The sequence below is a fragment of the Nilaparvata lugens genome, chromosome X (assembly GCF_014356525.2).
Source record: "Nilaparvata lugens isolate BPH chromosome X, ASM1435652v1, whole genome shotgun sequence".
Taxonomy (NCBI): Eukaryota; Metazoa; Arthropoda; class Insecta; order Hemiptera; family Delphacidae; genus Nilaparvata; species Nilaparvata lugens.
The window spans coordinates 91,863,456-91,877,969 of record NC_052518.1 but is presented as its reverse complement, the minus strand read 5'-3'; the positions used below and the strand labels follow the sequence as shown (position 1 = coordinate 91,877,969).

The window sequence follows — 14,514 nt, the reverse complement described above, 5'->3', positions numbered from 1 at the left end:
CATAGCCTGATAGGTTACGTCCGATGAGCGATTTTGGGGGTTAGCAGTCCACTGAGCTATCCATTGTTCAGAATAACAATAAGGATAGACAGACACTATGAATGGGAGGACTTAGGTGTAATTAATCATCAGAGACAGTGACAGAGGAAGGCCACAAGCGATAAATGGATAGTGCCATGTAATGGGTAGTGAACTTTCAATACGATATTATATTAATGACGATGATTGAATCTGTACCTACCAACTCCCATAAAAAGGAATCAGTTGTTAAGCAGAGATCGAACAGCTTTCAGTTTCGAACAGTTCAAATTCATCTCCATTACAGCCTATATATATTTATATATAAAAATTTGGAATACCAACAAGTCCTATCAATCATCTGCATTTGTTCGAGTGAATGAGTAACACTACTACAAATAGATAAGTATAAAGTTAAGTGTAAAGTATCTCACAGATATCAAGAAGATTTAAGATCAACTTCACATCTGAAGCAATCTACAAGCAATCATAAATTTTAAGTTCATGCCAATCTACAATCGTTATAATTATTATATAAAAGCAAAATGGCTCCCATATTTCATTCACATAACAGATTCAATCAACAGAGCTCAAAATCTGACCCAAGAAATTTCAAAAATGACATACTTATTTGGTTTGACTTTTATACGCGCACTGGGGCCATACTATTTTGAAAATTTTCCAAGTATACGCGCAATATAAGCATTTCTCCTGCATTTTCCAAGAACTAATAAACATAAAATATTGGTAATCGGTACAAAGGTATGTGAGTATACACATACGCTTGTAACCTTCCTCCGTCACTGTTCCTGATGATTAATGACACCCAATTCCTCCCATTCATAGCGTCTGCCTATCCTTATTGTTATTCTGAACAATGAATCGCTCAGTGAACTACTTTTTCCCTGATCGCTTATCGGACGACACCGCCTGATAAAGGCCTATTTTTCATATTCATGGTAACTTAATAATTTTCAAATGATGTAGACATCAAATATTTATTTTATTGCTGACCTGCAATCTATCCTGTACTATGGCAATTGGCTTATCAACAATGAATGTCATCCCAGCCATTCCGACGTGATCCTGGAGGTTCTCACCAACTGGCAAATTCTTTATGACAGGCAAGCCCATGCTTCGTAGATGATGCTCAGGTCCCACCCCAGACAGCATCAACAATTGAGGCGAGTTGATAGCACCAGCTGACAGGACTACCTGCAAATTATTTAAGCTCATTACCAATTAATTACAATCAAGATCAAATAATAGCCTTATGTAGAATACTATTATTATTATTATTGTTATTCATGGCACTTGGTTGTATATATGTGCCTTAAATAATAGCCTTATGTAGAATATTATTATTGTTATTCATGGCACTTGGTTGTATATATGTGAGCTTCATTAAAACTCACACAACATGCCACCTGTCAATTACATATACTTATACACGTTACATACAAAAATGGTTTTATTCGATACATTTCTCATTATATTAATTTTCTTAAAAACCTATATGTTCAAACTATCAGACAAGGACCTCATTCCCTCTTCAACACTATAGGGACAACTCTTTAATAGTATATCACCTATTTTATTTCAGAATACTTTCAAATTATTCTCAGTTTTCAACTCGTTTTTCAAAGAATCATATATTTTTATGCCTTAATATAAGGCTCCCTTCTAAATTCTGTGCTTTGGCAAACAAAGATTGTTGTTACGCTGAGGAAACCTTTGAATGGGGTGGTTGTTAGCAATTATCTCACTATCTCTTTTCATGTACATTAAAATGTCAACCATGTATAAAGCCGGAAGTGTTGAAAGGTTGAGTCTGCGAAATATGGGCCTGCAAGGGTCTCTCCACCCAGAGTGAGTTAAATTCCTAAGCACTCTATTTTGAGGCTTTTAGATTTGAGGACGTAGTGAATATGTTACTGTTGAAGTATTATTATTAAATGAGAACCCACGTCAATAATTATGCTATATCAACCAAAGAGTATAGAATGTACATTCTTACATTCTATCCTCACTAATTTCAACTTCTGCGACTATTGAGAATAGAGAGAAAAACGGGAACAAAATACAATAAGCTATAATATAGGTTTTTTTCTTGTACATGTAGCTACATAATATTATATAATTACTTTAATTGAACTCACTACTGGCGCTCAAGTGTTACTTTTGCCAGTAGAGCCAAAATTTTATTATTATTATTAATAGTTCCCTAATTTTTATGCATATATTTTAGTTAAGTGCAGTAGCATATGTATTCCTTTTTTGGATTTTGTTTTTGGCAAATAAATTCATTCATTCATTCATAATAATACAAAAATTATTTGCATGTTCCGTATTTCAATTCCATCTTCAAACAAGTTCATCTACACCTGAAAATATTATTTTCTATTATTGCCGTAGCCTATGATTTTGCTCAACAACAAAACAGGCTATGTTTTTTGAAAAGCATTTATTTGAATACAGAAGAATCAGAAAGACAATCTACTCATGAGTTTAAAACAGGCTCCATACATTTGGCTATATAGGAATATAAAAAGGGTGTGTTAGTTGAGTGACTTTCAAAATGATGCCAGAGAACAATACTTCCTGCTTTTCAGCGCATCATATGTTTCCAATGGGGATTTTACCCCTACCTGCGAGGTGATAAGCGAACAATAGTCGGCCCTTTCAACAGGTTCACACACTTCTGTCACTGAATGAAAACCATTCATAGATTCATTTCTAAAATATTCTGAGTGCTGAGAAGATAAACAATCTACTTTTATCACATACATCTTCAGATGGCTTCTCTTCCAATATGTTCTTATTGAAATATTTTTTCAATTTCTTATTCACTTGAAATAATATTCATACCAAATATTCACAAAATATAGAAATATTATTATTATAATAAATCAACAAAGCGATCTAACTATATGAAATATTCATTTGGAAAAGTTGTATGAAAAATATAAAGTATAAATTATAAAAAAAGGCGATTCATTTTTGGAATATTGTGAAAATTTAGTTAGACTGTAAATATTTAAACTTTCACTCTTCATTCTTTTCCTTTACTATTTTTTCATTTTAAAAAATTAACTTTCTAATTATTATCCTTAATAGAACATTAATATTTATTATTATTACTTTCATAATTCTGTTTGTATTATCAATTTTCACTTATTTCAATATACAAAACTTTGATCCTATATCACTGAATGAAGTTTGTAAATTGTAATTATAACACGCAACAAGCAACTAATAACGTATACCCCAACACATAATATCATTTATAGTGGGGTGTATATTTAGCCTATTCATTGAATTATCTATGCCTATTAAGAAATTATTCAATGCATAAAACTTCATTGTATTAAATGTTATAGTATTCAAATTTGTATTGTAATTGTTTTTGATGAATAAACTTTGATTTGATTTGATTGAATTTTCAGTATTTTTCGAGCACAATTGAGGAATCAACAAACCTCCCTTCTCGCAAGAGCTGTTTGCCTGATTCCATCTCTCAGGAACTGCACACCATAGGCGCGTTTCGTTTTCGGATTGATGAGAATTCTAGTGGCATGAGCGTTCATGGCGATGTGCAGATTTCGGCGCATCCTCACTGGGCGAAGAAACGCCTTAGCTGTCGAACATCTGCTGCCCCTTCGAATCGTTCCCTGTCAAATAAAGGAAGCATTAATAGGCAGGTTAACATTAATAGGTTTTAGCATAGAGAAAATACAGACTAATTATGGAGTATAAAGTTACTTTAACGCTTGAAAGTATTATGTAGCATAGATCATAGAAGCTCCACAGGTATTTTGCGAAGATATATAAAACTGCTTGAAAAACCTTCGAGATTTGAACTGTGAGTGATGTATTCATTATTGCTCAACCTATTAATAGAGGATTCATTCTTTGCGCCACAATTTAAGTGCATTTAATAGCATGCTATACTATCTTTTCTATATGGTTGTAAACATGATAGCTCATTGTAGGTAAACATGAATAGGTTCTATGATTACAGCAATAAGCATGGGCTGTATAGGTGATAAATGATGGGTTATTATAAAATATAGGTGAGTATGGAGAGAGCGAAATAAGTAACTATAGAATTTGCAGAGAAGAGAATACAATATTGTTTTCATTTGAGTTTATATACAAGCATTTTTAGTTAGGTTCTGAATGTATTTCACTCCTGTTTGCAGACAAGAATTTTCTCAAGCAAACAATGTTGTATTCTATGATCTGTAATATTAATTGTGTAACGGAATTTGTTATGTAAGTGATGTCATTGAATTTGATTCGATTTATTCTATTCCCTCTGGTTTGCAGTAAACTACTGGATGATAGTATTAGATTAGCAATGGTGATACTATTACAAATTAGTAGTAGAAATCACACAGTCATGTTCTGTTTGCAGAAACATTATTACTGTACATTTTCATGCTATTAGAATGTGAAATTACTGTGTCATAGTTGCAGTACATGTTTACAAGTTATGTAGAGTGTGTATTTCACGGGGTGTTATTCTTACTCAGGTCATGAACGATGATAGAAGCTCCACAGGTGTTTTGCGAAGAAATATCAAATTGCTTGAAACACCACCGAGATTTCAACTGTGAGTGATGTATTTATTCATTATTGCTCAACACCTATTGATAGGAGATTCATTCTTTGCACCTCAAAGTTACATATTTGAATTCTTCAATGATTAACAAAGGCAAACAGAGGAAAATGTGACTCAAAGCAAATCAATAGCCTCTTCTATGAGGGTTCAAAAATCTATTTATAACTTTATAATTAATATTCTAGTTCCTGGATAACCTTCCTTACCACCTTCCTTCCTTTACATCCATCCTCTTCTTACTTATCAACTTATCTTTGCATGCAAAACAAATTTTTTTTCTCTCCCTCTTATCAAATTTGTTAATTTCATTTTTTGTAATGTTCTATTCTATGATTTATTTTGTAAATTTATATAAGCACCTACTGAAAAACCTTCGGGTTTAGTGGGACCTCCAATGTAAATATTTCGTTCAATAAAACTTGATTGATTTATTGATCATATAAATCTATAATTCAATCATAAAATCTATAATCCAATCTAATAGAGATGCAGAATGTACAGCAGTCTTCTCAGAGTACGGAACTGGTGGCGGTGGTGAGGCGGGGGAACCCCCCTGCCACCCGAGAGGTCAGAGAAAAACCTCAATCTCAGGAAATGCATAGGAAAGAATCGGTTTGAGAAAATATGAAAGAAGAAACTTCATTCTAACGTGAGGTTCACGTTATAATGTCAGTATTTTATTTACATTGGTGTTGCTATCCTCGCCTATCATTCGACAAATCAGATAGTGCTATCCTTTCGCGCATTCTAGCGCTATTCTTGCTTGCTTGTTTGTTTGTTTGTTCGATGTTTGATGTTTTTGTTTGATTTTATAGACAGAGATCTTTGCAACCCCAAGCTGAAAAGTTCAATCAAACGGTAATTGGATTAAGCCTGAAAGTATGAAGAATTTTTGATGGAAGGAAGCAATCTCAAATGGAAAATGCAGCTGCTGGATTCATGTCTGGATAAACAAGGCGATTAGACATGGTTAGCGGCTAAGGCGAGCGAAGCGACCCTGCCCACTTGTGTTAAATATTTAATTATACATTACCTGAATTTCCATACAGTTTTTCTGAGAAACTGTAATCATAAGACCTTTGTTTAATCTATACCACTTTTCAGTTTTAATTCAGGTTTTGTAAACTTCTAGAAGTAATACAGGCTTACAACTGATGCCGATATCAATTAAAACACTTATTCAAAAAATCCAATATTATTCACATTTAAATTGTTGTGTTAAATCCTCTGAAACTGCTAGTTAATATATTTTTCTTTAAATACGTATTTAAATATACTTCTATTCTAAATATACTATTTAAAAATACGTATATATTTCTATTTGGTGTAGGCCCTATAAATAACAATTCACCCCTCCCCCATTCATCCGAAGATGATATGTCTCCCCCCCCGCGGTCGATGATACAACAACGCAACCCCCCCCCCCCATCCCAAGATAACAATCTGCCACTAGTGTAAGGTGCTATCAACTTTAGCTCAACTTGGCTTATCCCCTGAAATTGAACCCGAACCTGAATGGGTGGTTTCTATACAACTTGTTTGCCACCTACAATCGGCTTACACGGTTCCAGTACGGTAATAATCGGTTTATCTTCTCATTTTTCAACAGCATAATAAGGTAATATTTTACCACCCCATTCAGAATCTTGAATCCTTACACTCATTTCGTTCAAATCTTGAGAGTAAAATCGTTATTCACCTGAGCAATCATGAATCCAGTTTGTTTTTCGCCGTTGATGTCCCTGTTCGGATATCCCAGTTCTTCTCCAGCCTTGACAAATCCCAAAACCAGTGGTGTTCGCCATGGTGACTCTTGGACAGTCAATAAGCCGCCCTTACTGTGATATTTTGTTCTGGCTAAATAGGGATTACGGTTGTCCTCAGATTTCTTGAAATAATGAAGCACCTAAAACATGAATTTCGAATGACAATTCAAATATAAATAAACATATTATCTATTTGTATTTACCATTTATTCACTTCCAATTTTAGCAATGCATAGTGATTACGAATAGTATAATTCTTATCAAGCTGCGTACAGACTTGGGCAGCACGAACACGCGCATTTACCTTTTCATCAGCTGATGCTATGCTTATATCTATATCTCACTGTTGCTGCACAAATACAGATATATTATAAGTCATCTCTCCACTTGACTAAGCTACGCTAAAATACGTTCTATCTTCCAATGTTAAATCCAAGTTACGAATATGTCTCGTTCACATTCGTAGCATTGTGAGAAAGGACATATTTGAGCCTAGTGTAAGTGGGAAGAGACCCCTGAGTCCGTAATTTCTGTATATTCATAAATACATGTCAGTAAATTCATAATCATAATTATAGACTGATATTCAAATAAAGGAGATCGCTGAAGTAGTCTAAAAACATATTCAATTCAATTTTTACATTATCTCCACTAGTTTTCACAATAATTCCGCAACATTACCTTCATTATATTTAAGATTAACGTACTTCAAAATGTCAGCATTTATGGAATAGGAAGCATTGATGTCATTTATAAGGGATGCTAACAGTTTGAGCTTTGAAGTAAATCTCAGAGTAGAAAGTTCTTGAATTTTTTCAAGAAACCTCGACAATTGAATTCATGACTATTATTACATTCAATTTAGAGTTCTATCATAATAACATGGTGATAAGCAAAATATTGTGTTCGGTTTTCAGGCGATAAGTAGCTAGGCTTCATCAAATACAATTTTAACTATTTATAAATCCTCCAATTTCCACAGTAAGACCTACAAGTTAGAGGAAAAAGCATTGTGAAAGCTTTATCTATAAGTAATGCTTGTACAGGATGACACAGAATAACGGGAACTTTTAAAAACGTATAAAACATTATTGTGAAGGGAAAAAATTATTTTATTCAAACTAATGTAAAGTTCAAGACTTGCCATTTGAGAATTATTAATAATATCTATCACTTTTTGACATTACTTCTATAAGATGGCTTACTCCTGAACGAATACACTTGAAATCTGTGTTGAGATTCCTGAACGATTGCTGCTACTTCTGCGTTTCCTGGTCCCATGTTATGTCAATCTGCGATCTTCTGTTTGGGGATCTCAAATCAAACGTTTTCACAACTTGACCAATAACTGTGGTTGAATCATGACAGACAATTCAAAATTGAATTAATAATATCCCAGCTGAAATGTTGCAGCAATCGTTCAGGAATCTCAGCACAGATTTAAAGAGTGTATTCGTTCAGGAGTAAGCCATCTTAAAGAAGTAATTGTCAAAAAGTGATAGATGTTATTAATAATTCTCAAATGGCAAGTCTTGAACTTCACATTGGTTTGAATAAACTCATTTTTGCTCTTCCCACTAATGTTTCATAGCGTTTTTAAAAGTTCCCGTTATTCTGTGTCACCCTGAATGTTCATTCCTATTTTATATTTCTAAAATTATTGAATAATGTACAAGATATATTTTTGTTGTGAGGGTGATTCTCAGATGAGAGTCTAAAAGGCTCCTCCATAATTGACGGCAAGTTTTGAGAATTACACTTTCAAATGGGGTTCGAAATATTGGGAAATGGAGCTCATAACTACTGATATCAGTGGAGTTCGTCGGTCACCGAACCAATGTCACCAATGAAAATACGCCATAAAACATAAGTGAGAATCAATTTGAATCTCAAGGACACTCTTTTTGTAGTAGATACGGAGTATCTGTCGCTGATCTGGTTTGAGAGATTAACTCATCACATGTGGTGTGATTGACACCACAACCTAACTGGAATGCTAGATTACTTCAGCACTCATTCATCTCAAATCTTGAGTTTTGAAAATGGTGTAAAATAATTTTAAATTATTAAATTTATAAAATACCTGATCATAGCCCCATCCAACATTGCCCATTTCTTCCCATCTGTCATAGTCATGACGATTTCCTCTAATGTAGAGCATATAGTTGAGTACTGATGATCCCCCTAGAACCTTCCCTCTGGGCCAGCTGCATCTTCCTCCTTTGAATCCCAGGCATGCCTTCCCTGAAAAAGATTTCATAATTGAATAGTGAAATAACAGAGAGAATAAGATGCAACATAGGCTATGTAAACGTTTTTCAAGCCTGTGTTGGAAAATACTAATCATCCAAGCTAAGTAATTTGAGTTGGTGTTAGAGTTGGATTGAAATTTTTATACACTATTCCTTCTAGATACACTACTTTAAAGTAGTAGATCTAGATCTCGTAGTAGTAGTAGTAGTAGTAGTAGTAGTAGTAGATCAGTAGGTAAATAAATAAAATTCTGTTTTACTAAATAAAAATTATTTACAAAAAAACAGCATAATGAAACAGCATTAGTTGTATTGTTTGTTTTGATTACCAACCAAAGCAGGATAGCTAATTAACCATAAAAAGCTGTAATTTTTACTTGATAGCTAAAACTGTGTTACAAAGATCAATTTAAGCTCAACTAAATACATAAATTCGCATGAGTAATTCAATTTCTTTAAATGCAAAACAAAGATCTTTCTGATCCCAACTCTTGTAACTGTCCTTGTTTGAAGAGAGTTGCAGATACAAAATACTATTGTATTGTATCCTAACTATTGTAATTATTGTATCCTAACACTTCTAACGGTCTTTCAGACCAATGCTTTTTGCTACCAACAAGCAACAACTTTTGTGACCCTTATTGAGCAGATCTATTGTTGAATATTGACATGGGTTGACAGTATTATTGTTTCCAATTCCACCGGCATCGAAGTTGGTATTGTTCTCCCTTACCGTTCCATGCCCCCATTGGGATAGGCTTTTTCAACTTTATATCCTATATTCATCTATCTATATTTAAAAATTGAATTATCATTTTCACTACTTCAAAGAAAATATGAATTTCTAGTTTTTCATTTGAGGCTGTCTTGATGCTGTGGAAGAGAGTTGTCCAGGGATCAAGTTATGAGTCAGTGATTATAGTAATGTGATGATAACATTCTCTACCCTAAAAAATAGTAGAGTCTGTTTGATTTCTCACCAGTGGGCTCAGTTTTGTACTGCCAGTCAAGACTGGACAACTGGAGGTAAGCGGCTAACGACGGCACATCGGATATTTCATTCTCGTCGGGTCCGGCCTCCAAGAGCAGCACCGACCAGTGCGCCACCTCCGAGAGGCGGCTAGCTATCACCGCCCCAGCTGAGCCGCCCCCAATTATTATGAAATCGTACTCCCGGTTCAGTTGTCGTTGGTCGATGGGTCTCGATTCGGGATCGAACGAGTCGTAGCGGTAATAGGCCAGACCAGCTATCAGCAATGGTATCAGCCATATTCCTGTCAAAACAATCAACAATTAAAATTCATTCATTAACTATTAAACTAAAACCAAATTGAATATTGTCAACCACCCCGAAGACATCTGCTATTTTACTGCAAATATTGACAATAGGGTGAACAAATCCAATCTCTCATTTTTCCCATATTTTCAAATTAATTTCTCAATAAATAAATCTGATACAATCTATAATTATGTAGGCCTAAAGCAATTGATAAATAATAATAGAACATACCCGAGAAGCCAATCCATAATATAATAAGAACGTTCAAAACAATTTATAGTACACAATTGGTTGATGAGCAAAGGAAGACAAAGCATAGAAAACATTATTTCAAACAACTCATATTTTCAACTTAAAACCGACTTACTAAACACTTACTAATTACTAATCCGCAAAAAATACAAACAAACAAAACCTACTCAAGAACATGGTAGGCCATAGTGGAGTAGGTCAACTCCCACACTAAACATATCCAAGTCACATTAAAAGAAATTTCTAAAACGAATAACTATTGTATTTCATTGTAAACTATCTGATATTTTCTGTAATTATTGATGAAGTGGTTTTAGTTTTTTTGGTAAATGAACATTTTATTTAATAAAGGAATAAATTGGCTTATACACGTACGGGATAGGAAATTAACGAATGTCGGATCACATCTACTACTGGACTGATTATTATCCTCGTTACTTTTTAAACTATTTAAAGAGTTCTTTAAGTGTTGTCAATTCTGCATGATTTAGCTTCTTTTCATTCACATCCAGCCAAAATGCAGATTTTATTTGCTCACTGAATAATCTCTTGAGTCCTGAAGCTAAGACCTATCAAGAGTCCTGCAAGCTACTCTCCAAATTATGAATTCCAATGTATGCTAGAAAGTTCAAGCCAAATGATTTGTTTGGTTTTCAACGCCGGCTCCAAAATAATTGCATTCATCCATACATCTGAATGGATAGTTTATATTGCTAGCAGCCACATAACATTGCTTTATGTATTATCTCTCCCAACTCTCGAGTGGCAGAAGAATGTTACGGACGAATTCTACTTCCTTTCTCTTCTTCTTTTTCATTTTCTCTTCTTGCAACACGCGTCATTGATTTTTTATTGTTGTGATTGGTATGTCGATCAAATTTAATTGTCGAAAATTTACTGAATCACTGTTTTGAATTGAACATCAGGAGTCAAATTGAATAGAAAATTTGAATCACTAATATTCTTTTGCGTGACCATCTGTGGTGCACATGAGTGATAAGAGTTTATTTACCACCAACATACATTTTGAAATCAAACATACCCAATAAAGTTTGAAATATTGATCATTTAATTCACAATAGATTAAAAATATATTACTAAATTGAATATATATTATATATCTTCATCAAGTACATTATAGCACATAGTAACGAGTGTCTCACGAAAGACGCAACTCTAAGCTAAATGAAATAATTATTGCACCACATTTTAAGGTCATGCATTGACATTTTTTGGCAGTAAAAGTAAATTCGTATGAATTTACTGGTGGGAAGTCCCTCGCGGGAAGGTCCCTGAACATAAGTCTCATGATCATTTAAATAGGCCTCATGACTGCCCTACTTCAGCCGGGACCGACGATTCAATGTACTCATCCGATCAAACGGGAGTGATATGGCTAAAAACTTTTGTTCGTATTTGGTTTTGAACCCGGGAGCCTCAGCTGCTACACAAGTACTATACCTATTAGACTACGGATCACTAATTTATGGCGGTATTGATGACACCACAGCTTGTGATGATAAAATTCTCAGCAAGTGAGAATTAGGTGACTGCAACAAACAATATTGTTCCATGAATTTGCTTGATAGCAGTTGACTTTGTTGGCAGGCGAGTTAGTTTTTTATCATCTTTCACACAACCAGTTGTGAGGAATTTATTGATCTATTGCATTTTGGTCAACTTATTACGAGCTGCAGTGGGTACGCGCCACCTTAGTCCTCCGACACACCCAGAACCTGACAGGAGTGAACAGCGACTCTCTCATCCATCGACACCGTACGCCAGCGACAGGGAAAGACTGTTTTGAAAGAGTCTCGAATTGGCGTGTGCGTTAGGCGTCAAAACCGGACACTTTTACATTCGTACTGAAACGACAAAGTCAGACATATCGAATCTCTGACACTTCCAAAACAAGACGGTTAAGTTGCACTTCTTGGACGGTCTGTACTACGCAGAGCTGTCTTGTTTTCAAACAATGGTCATTGTCTTGTTGTCAAAACAAGACTGATTTTCAGTGCTAGGATGGATGTGTCTGACTTTGACGGTGGTGTATACTGACATCTCCACGCTGCAGTATGGGGAAACTATTATTTTATAACTCATTTTGACCAGATCCTTCTTTGTACCTTGGTACTTGTCTCGCCTTTTTCTAGTCTACCTGTTCACTACCTGCTTTCGTGGAATTATGATACTATTAGTTCTGTGAACAGTAGACCTCACGCAGTTTTCTTATCCACAAGTATCTTATGTCACCTTTCTAGTTGATTCAGTTGAATCACAATTCACTCTTAAAAATGTTATTTGTTTTCTCCAAGATAAAAACTCACTTATTTTAATAAACTCAGTTCACGTTTGAATTTGTATCCCATATGATGTTCTATCCAGTTTCGTGATAATCTTTCCATCTGATAAAAATATTTCTCAAATATTTTAAAATTATTTTTTTCAATCAAGAATATTATAATTTCTTCGGCATTATTCAGTTCATTTAATCATTTTTTATTTTATTTTCGATCACCTATTGAACTTGTTTTTCAAATGTGAGAATATTGATACTGATGGGCACGCATCATAAAAAATATTGAAATCCTACCTTATAGAAATAGACACGGCCAGACATCTGTGTAATGCATGCAATGAATAATCCACTTGTCAGCTGATTGATTATGAATAATTCTATAGTCTGATTGATCCTATCTTCAAAGTAGATGATATACGGTATAAAGTGATATCAGAGTATGGAGGAAATTCCTTTTCCTTAGAATGCAAAATTTCAAAAAAAATTGTATACATCGACGTGCAGTTGAAAAAGGAATATTCCTGCCAAATCTCATCGAATTCTATCAACGCGTCTGGCCGTAATCTCGTTACATACATACAGACAAAAGCAAATCGAGTTGAAACATAGACCTTACTACGTTCGGTCAAAATATATACAAATATACCTGGTACTATTTATTTTCTAGTTTTCTTCAATAAACCACTGTAACAAAAATCGACGTGTTGAGGAACGAATGGTGAATATTGAAAAATATTAGTATTGTAGATTTCTGTAGTTAGTATTTAGTGTCCTCCAGGTGTGTTGGAGTGTTGAAGTGATTAAATTCAAGCCGAATTTCTTGATATGAATTTCAGTGAACTTCAATTTAGGTCAGCTGTTAATTTTATTTTTTGATCGATTTTAAGTGTCAATTTAAACCGCTATCACCGTAAAAATCAGACTATAGAATTATTATTCATCATAAACGCACTACCAGCAGAAATTCTCGACACTTAGAATAGCAGAACATTGAAGAGACTACTGAGAATTGGCTACAAGAGAGATGGTATATCGCAACGTAACTTAGTGAAAAATCAGCTGTCGTGTGGACTATTCATTGCATGAAATGACGCATGCAATTAATAACTGAGAGTAAACATAGTATTTTCCCTCGACCTTTCTCTGCTTTCAACTCGGGCTGGCCTGTTGACAGTATGTCTTTGCATTATTTGATATTAGCATTTCTTGATACACCAACCCCCACAGCCATTAGCCGTTTTCACGCCGATATCTCGCCGACACGACATACAGACAGTATCTACTCTGATCAAAAGTATAAGAGGAGGCTGTGAATTATAACTGCGCGAGGTCTACTGTTCACAGAACTACTGTTAAATTAATGTTGTGTATTATTCAGCTGAATCAAAACAATTTTTTTCTTATGCACTTTCAATGTTATTTCTATATCCAGAAAAAGGACGAAGAAGAGTGAGTCAATTTTGTTGTCTAACGAATTTGACCTGTAAAAAGTTTTGAAGGATTCGTGTTCAAAATTTGAAGCTGATTGATCAATTCTCTCTAAAGTTCTTGTCGAACATACAAACAGACAGAAAACGCCTTCAGTAAATCAAAAATGAGAACTTCGCTAACGCCCGTTCAATTATTATAAATTACAAGTAAATATGGAGACTTACGTTTCAAGCTATATATACTCAGCCTAAATTTTGAACCCTTGTCAAACTCGAACCGTAGAGGTACGAAGAAGGAGCCCGTCATTTCAGTGCGCTCCTTCTTCGTACCTCACTAATTTACCCTTCTGACAGCTTGACAGAACTTTTGCTTGCCCTCCTTCTTCGGTCTCCCTCATTCTTTGTGGCAAACGCCATTTCTGACACAACGTCAGCTAAAACAGCACTATAGTAAGACTAAATCTCTTTTACATTCTGACTTTACTACTACACTCTTGTCAACAGAGAAGTTTGGGAACCTAGAATTCACCTGTAATGTATTACAGTACTACCATATTTTTTTAACTTTGAGCTGCGTCGGTTGTAAAACACCGC

At 34.5% G+C, this 14,514-nt stretch overlaps 1 protein-coding gene across 2 annotated transcripts in view; it reads right to left on the bottom strand.

Moving 5' to 3' along the window:
• LOC111045250 (glucose dehydrogenase [FAD, quinone]) overlaps positions 1-14,514 on the bottom strand; it is a 107,412-nt gene that overhangs the window by 14,834 nt on the left and 78,064 nt on the right. For both annotated transcript variants that reach the window (XM_039442688.1, XM_022330611.2), the window contains 5 exons: positions 9,641-9,934; positions 8,492-8,652; positions 6,342-6,548; positions 3,498-3,689; positions 1,033-1,233 (listed from right to left, as the gene is read on the bottom strand). In XM_039442688.1, coding sequence (XP_039298622.1) covers positions 1,033-1,233; positions 3,498-3,689; positions 6,342-6,548; positions 8,492-8,652; positions 9,641-9,934 — 1,055 coding nt within the window. The remainder of the gene's footprint in view (positions 1-1,032; positions 1,234-3,497; positions 3,690-6,341; positions 6,549-8,491; positions 8,653-9,640; positions 9,935-14,514) is intronic.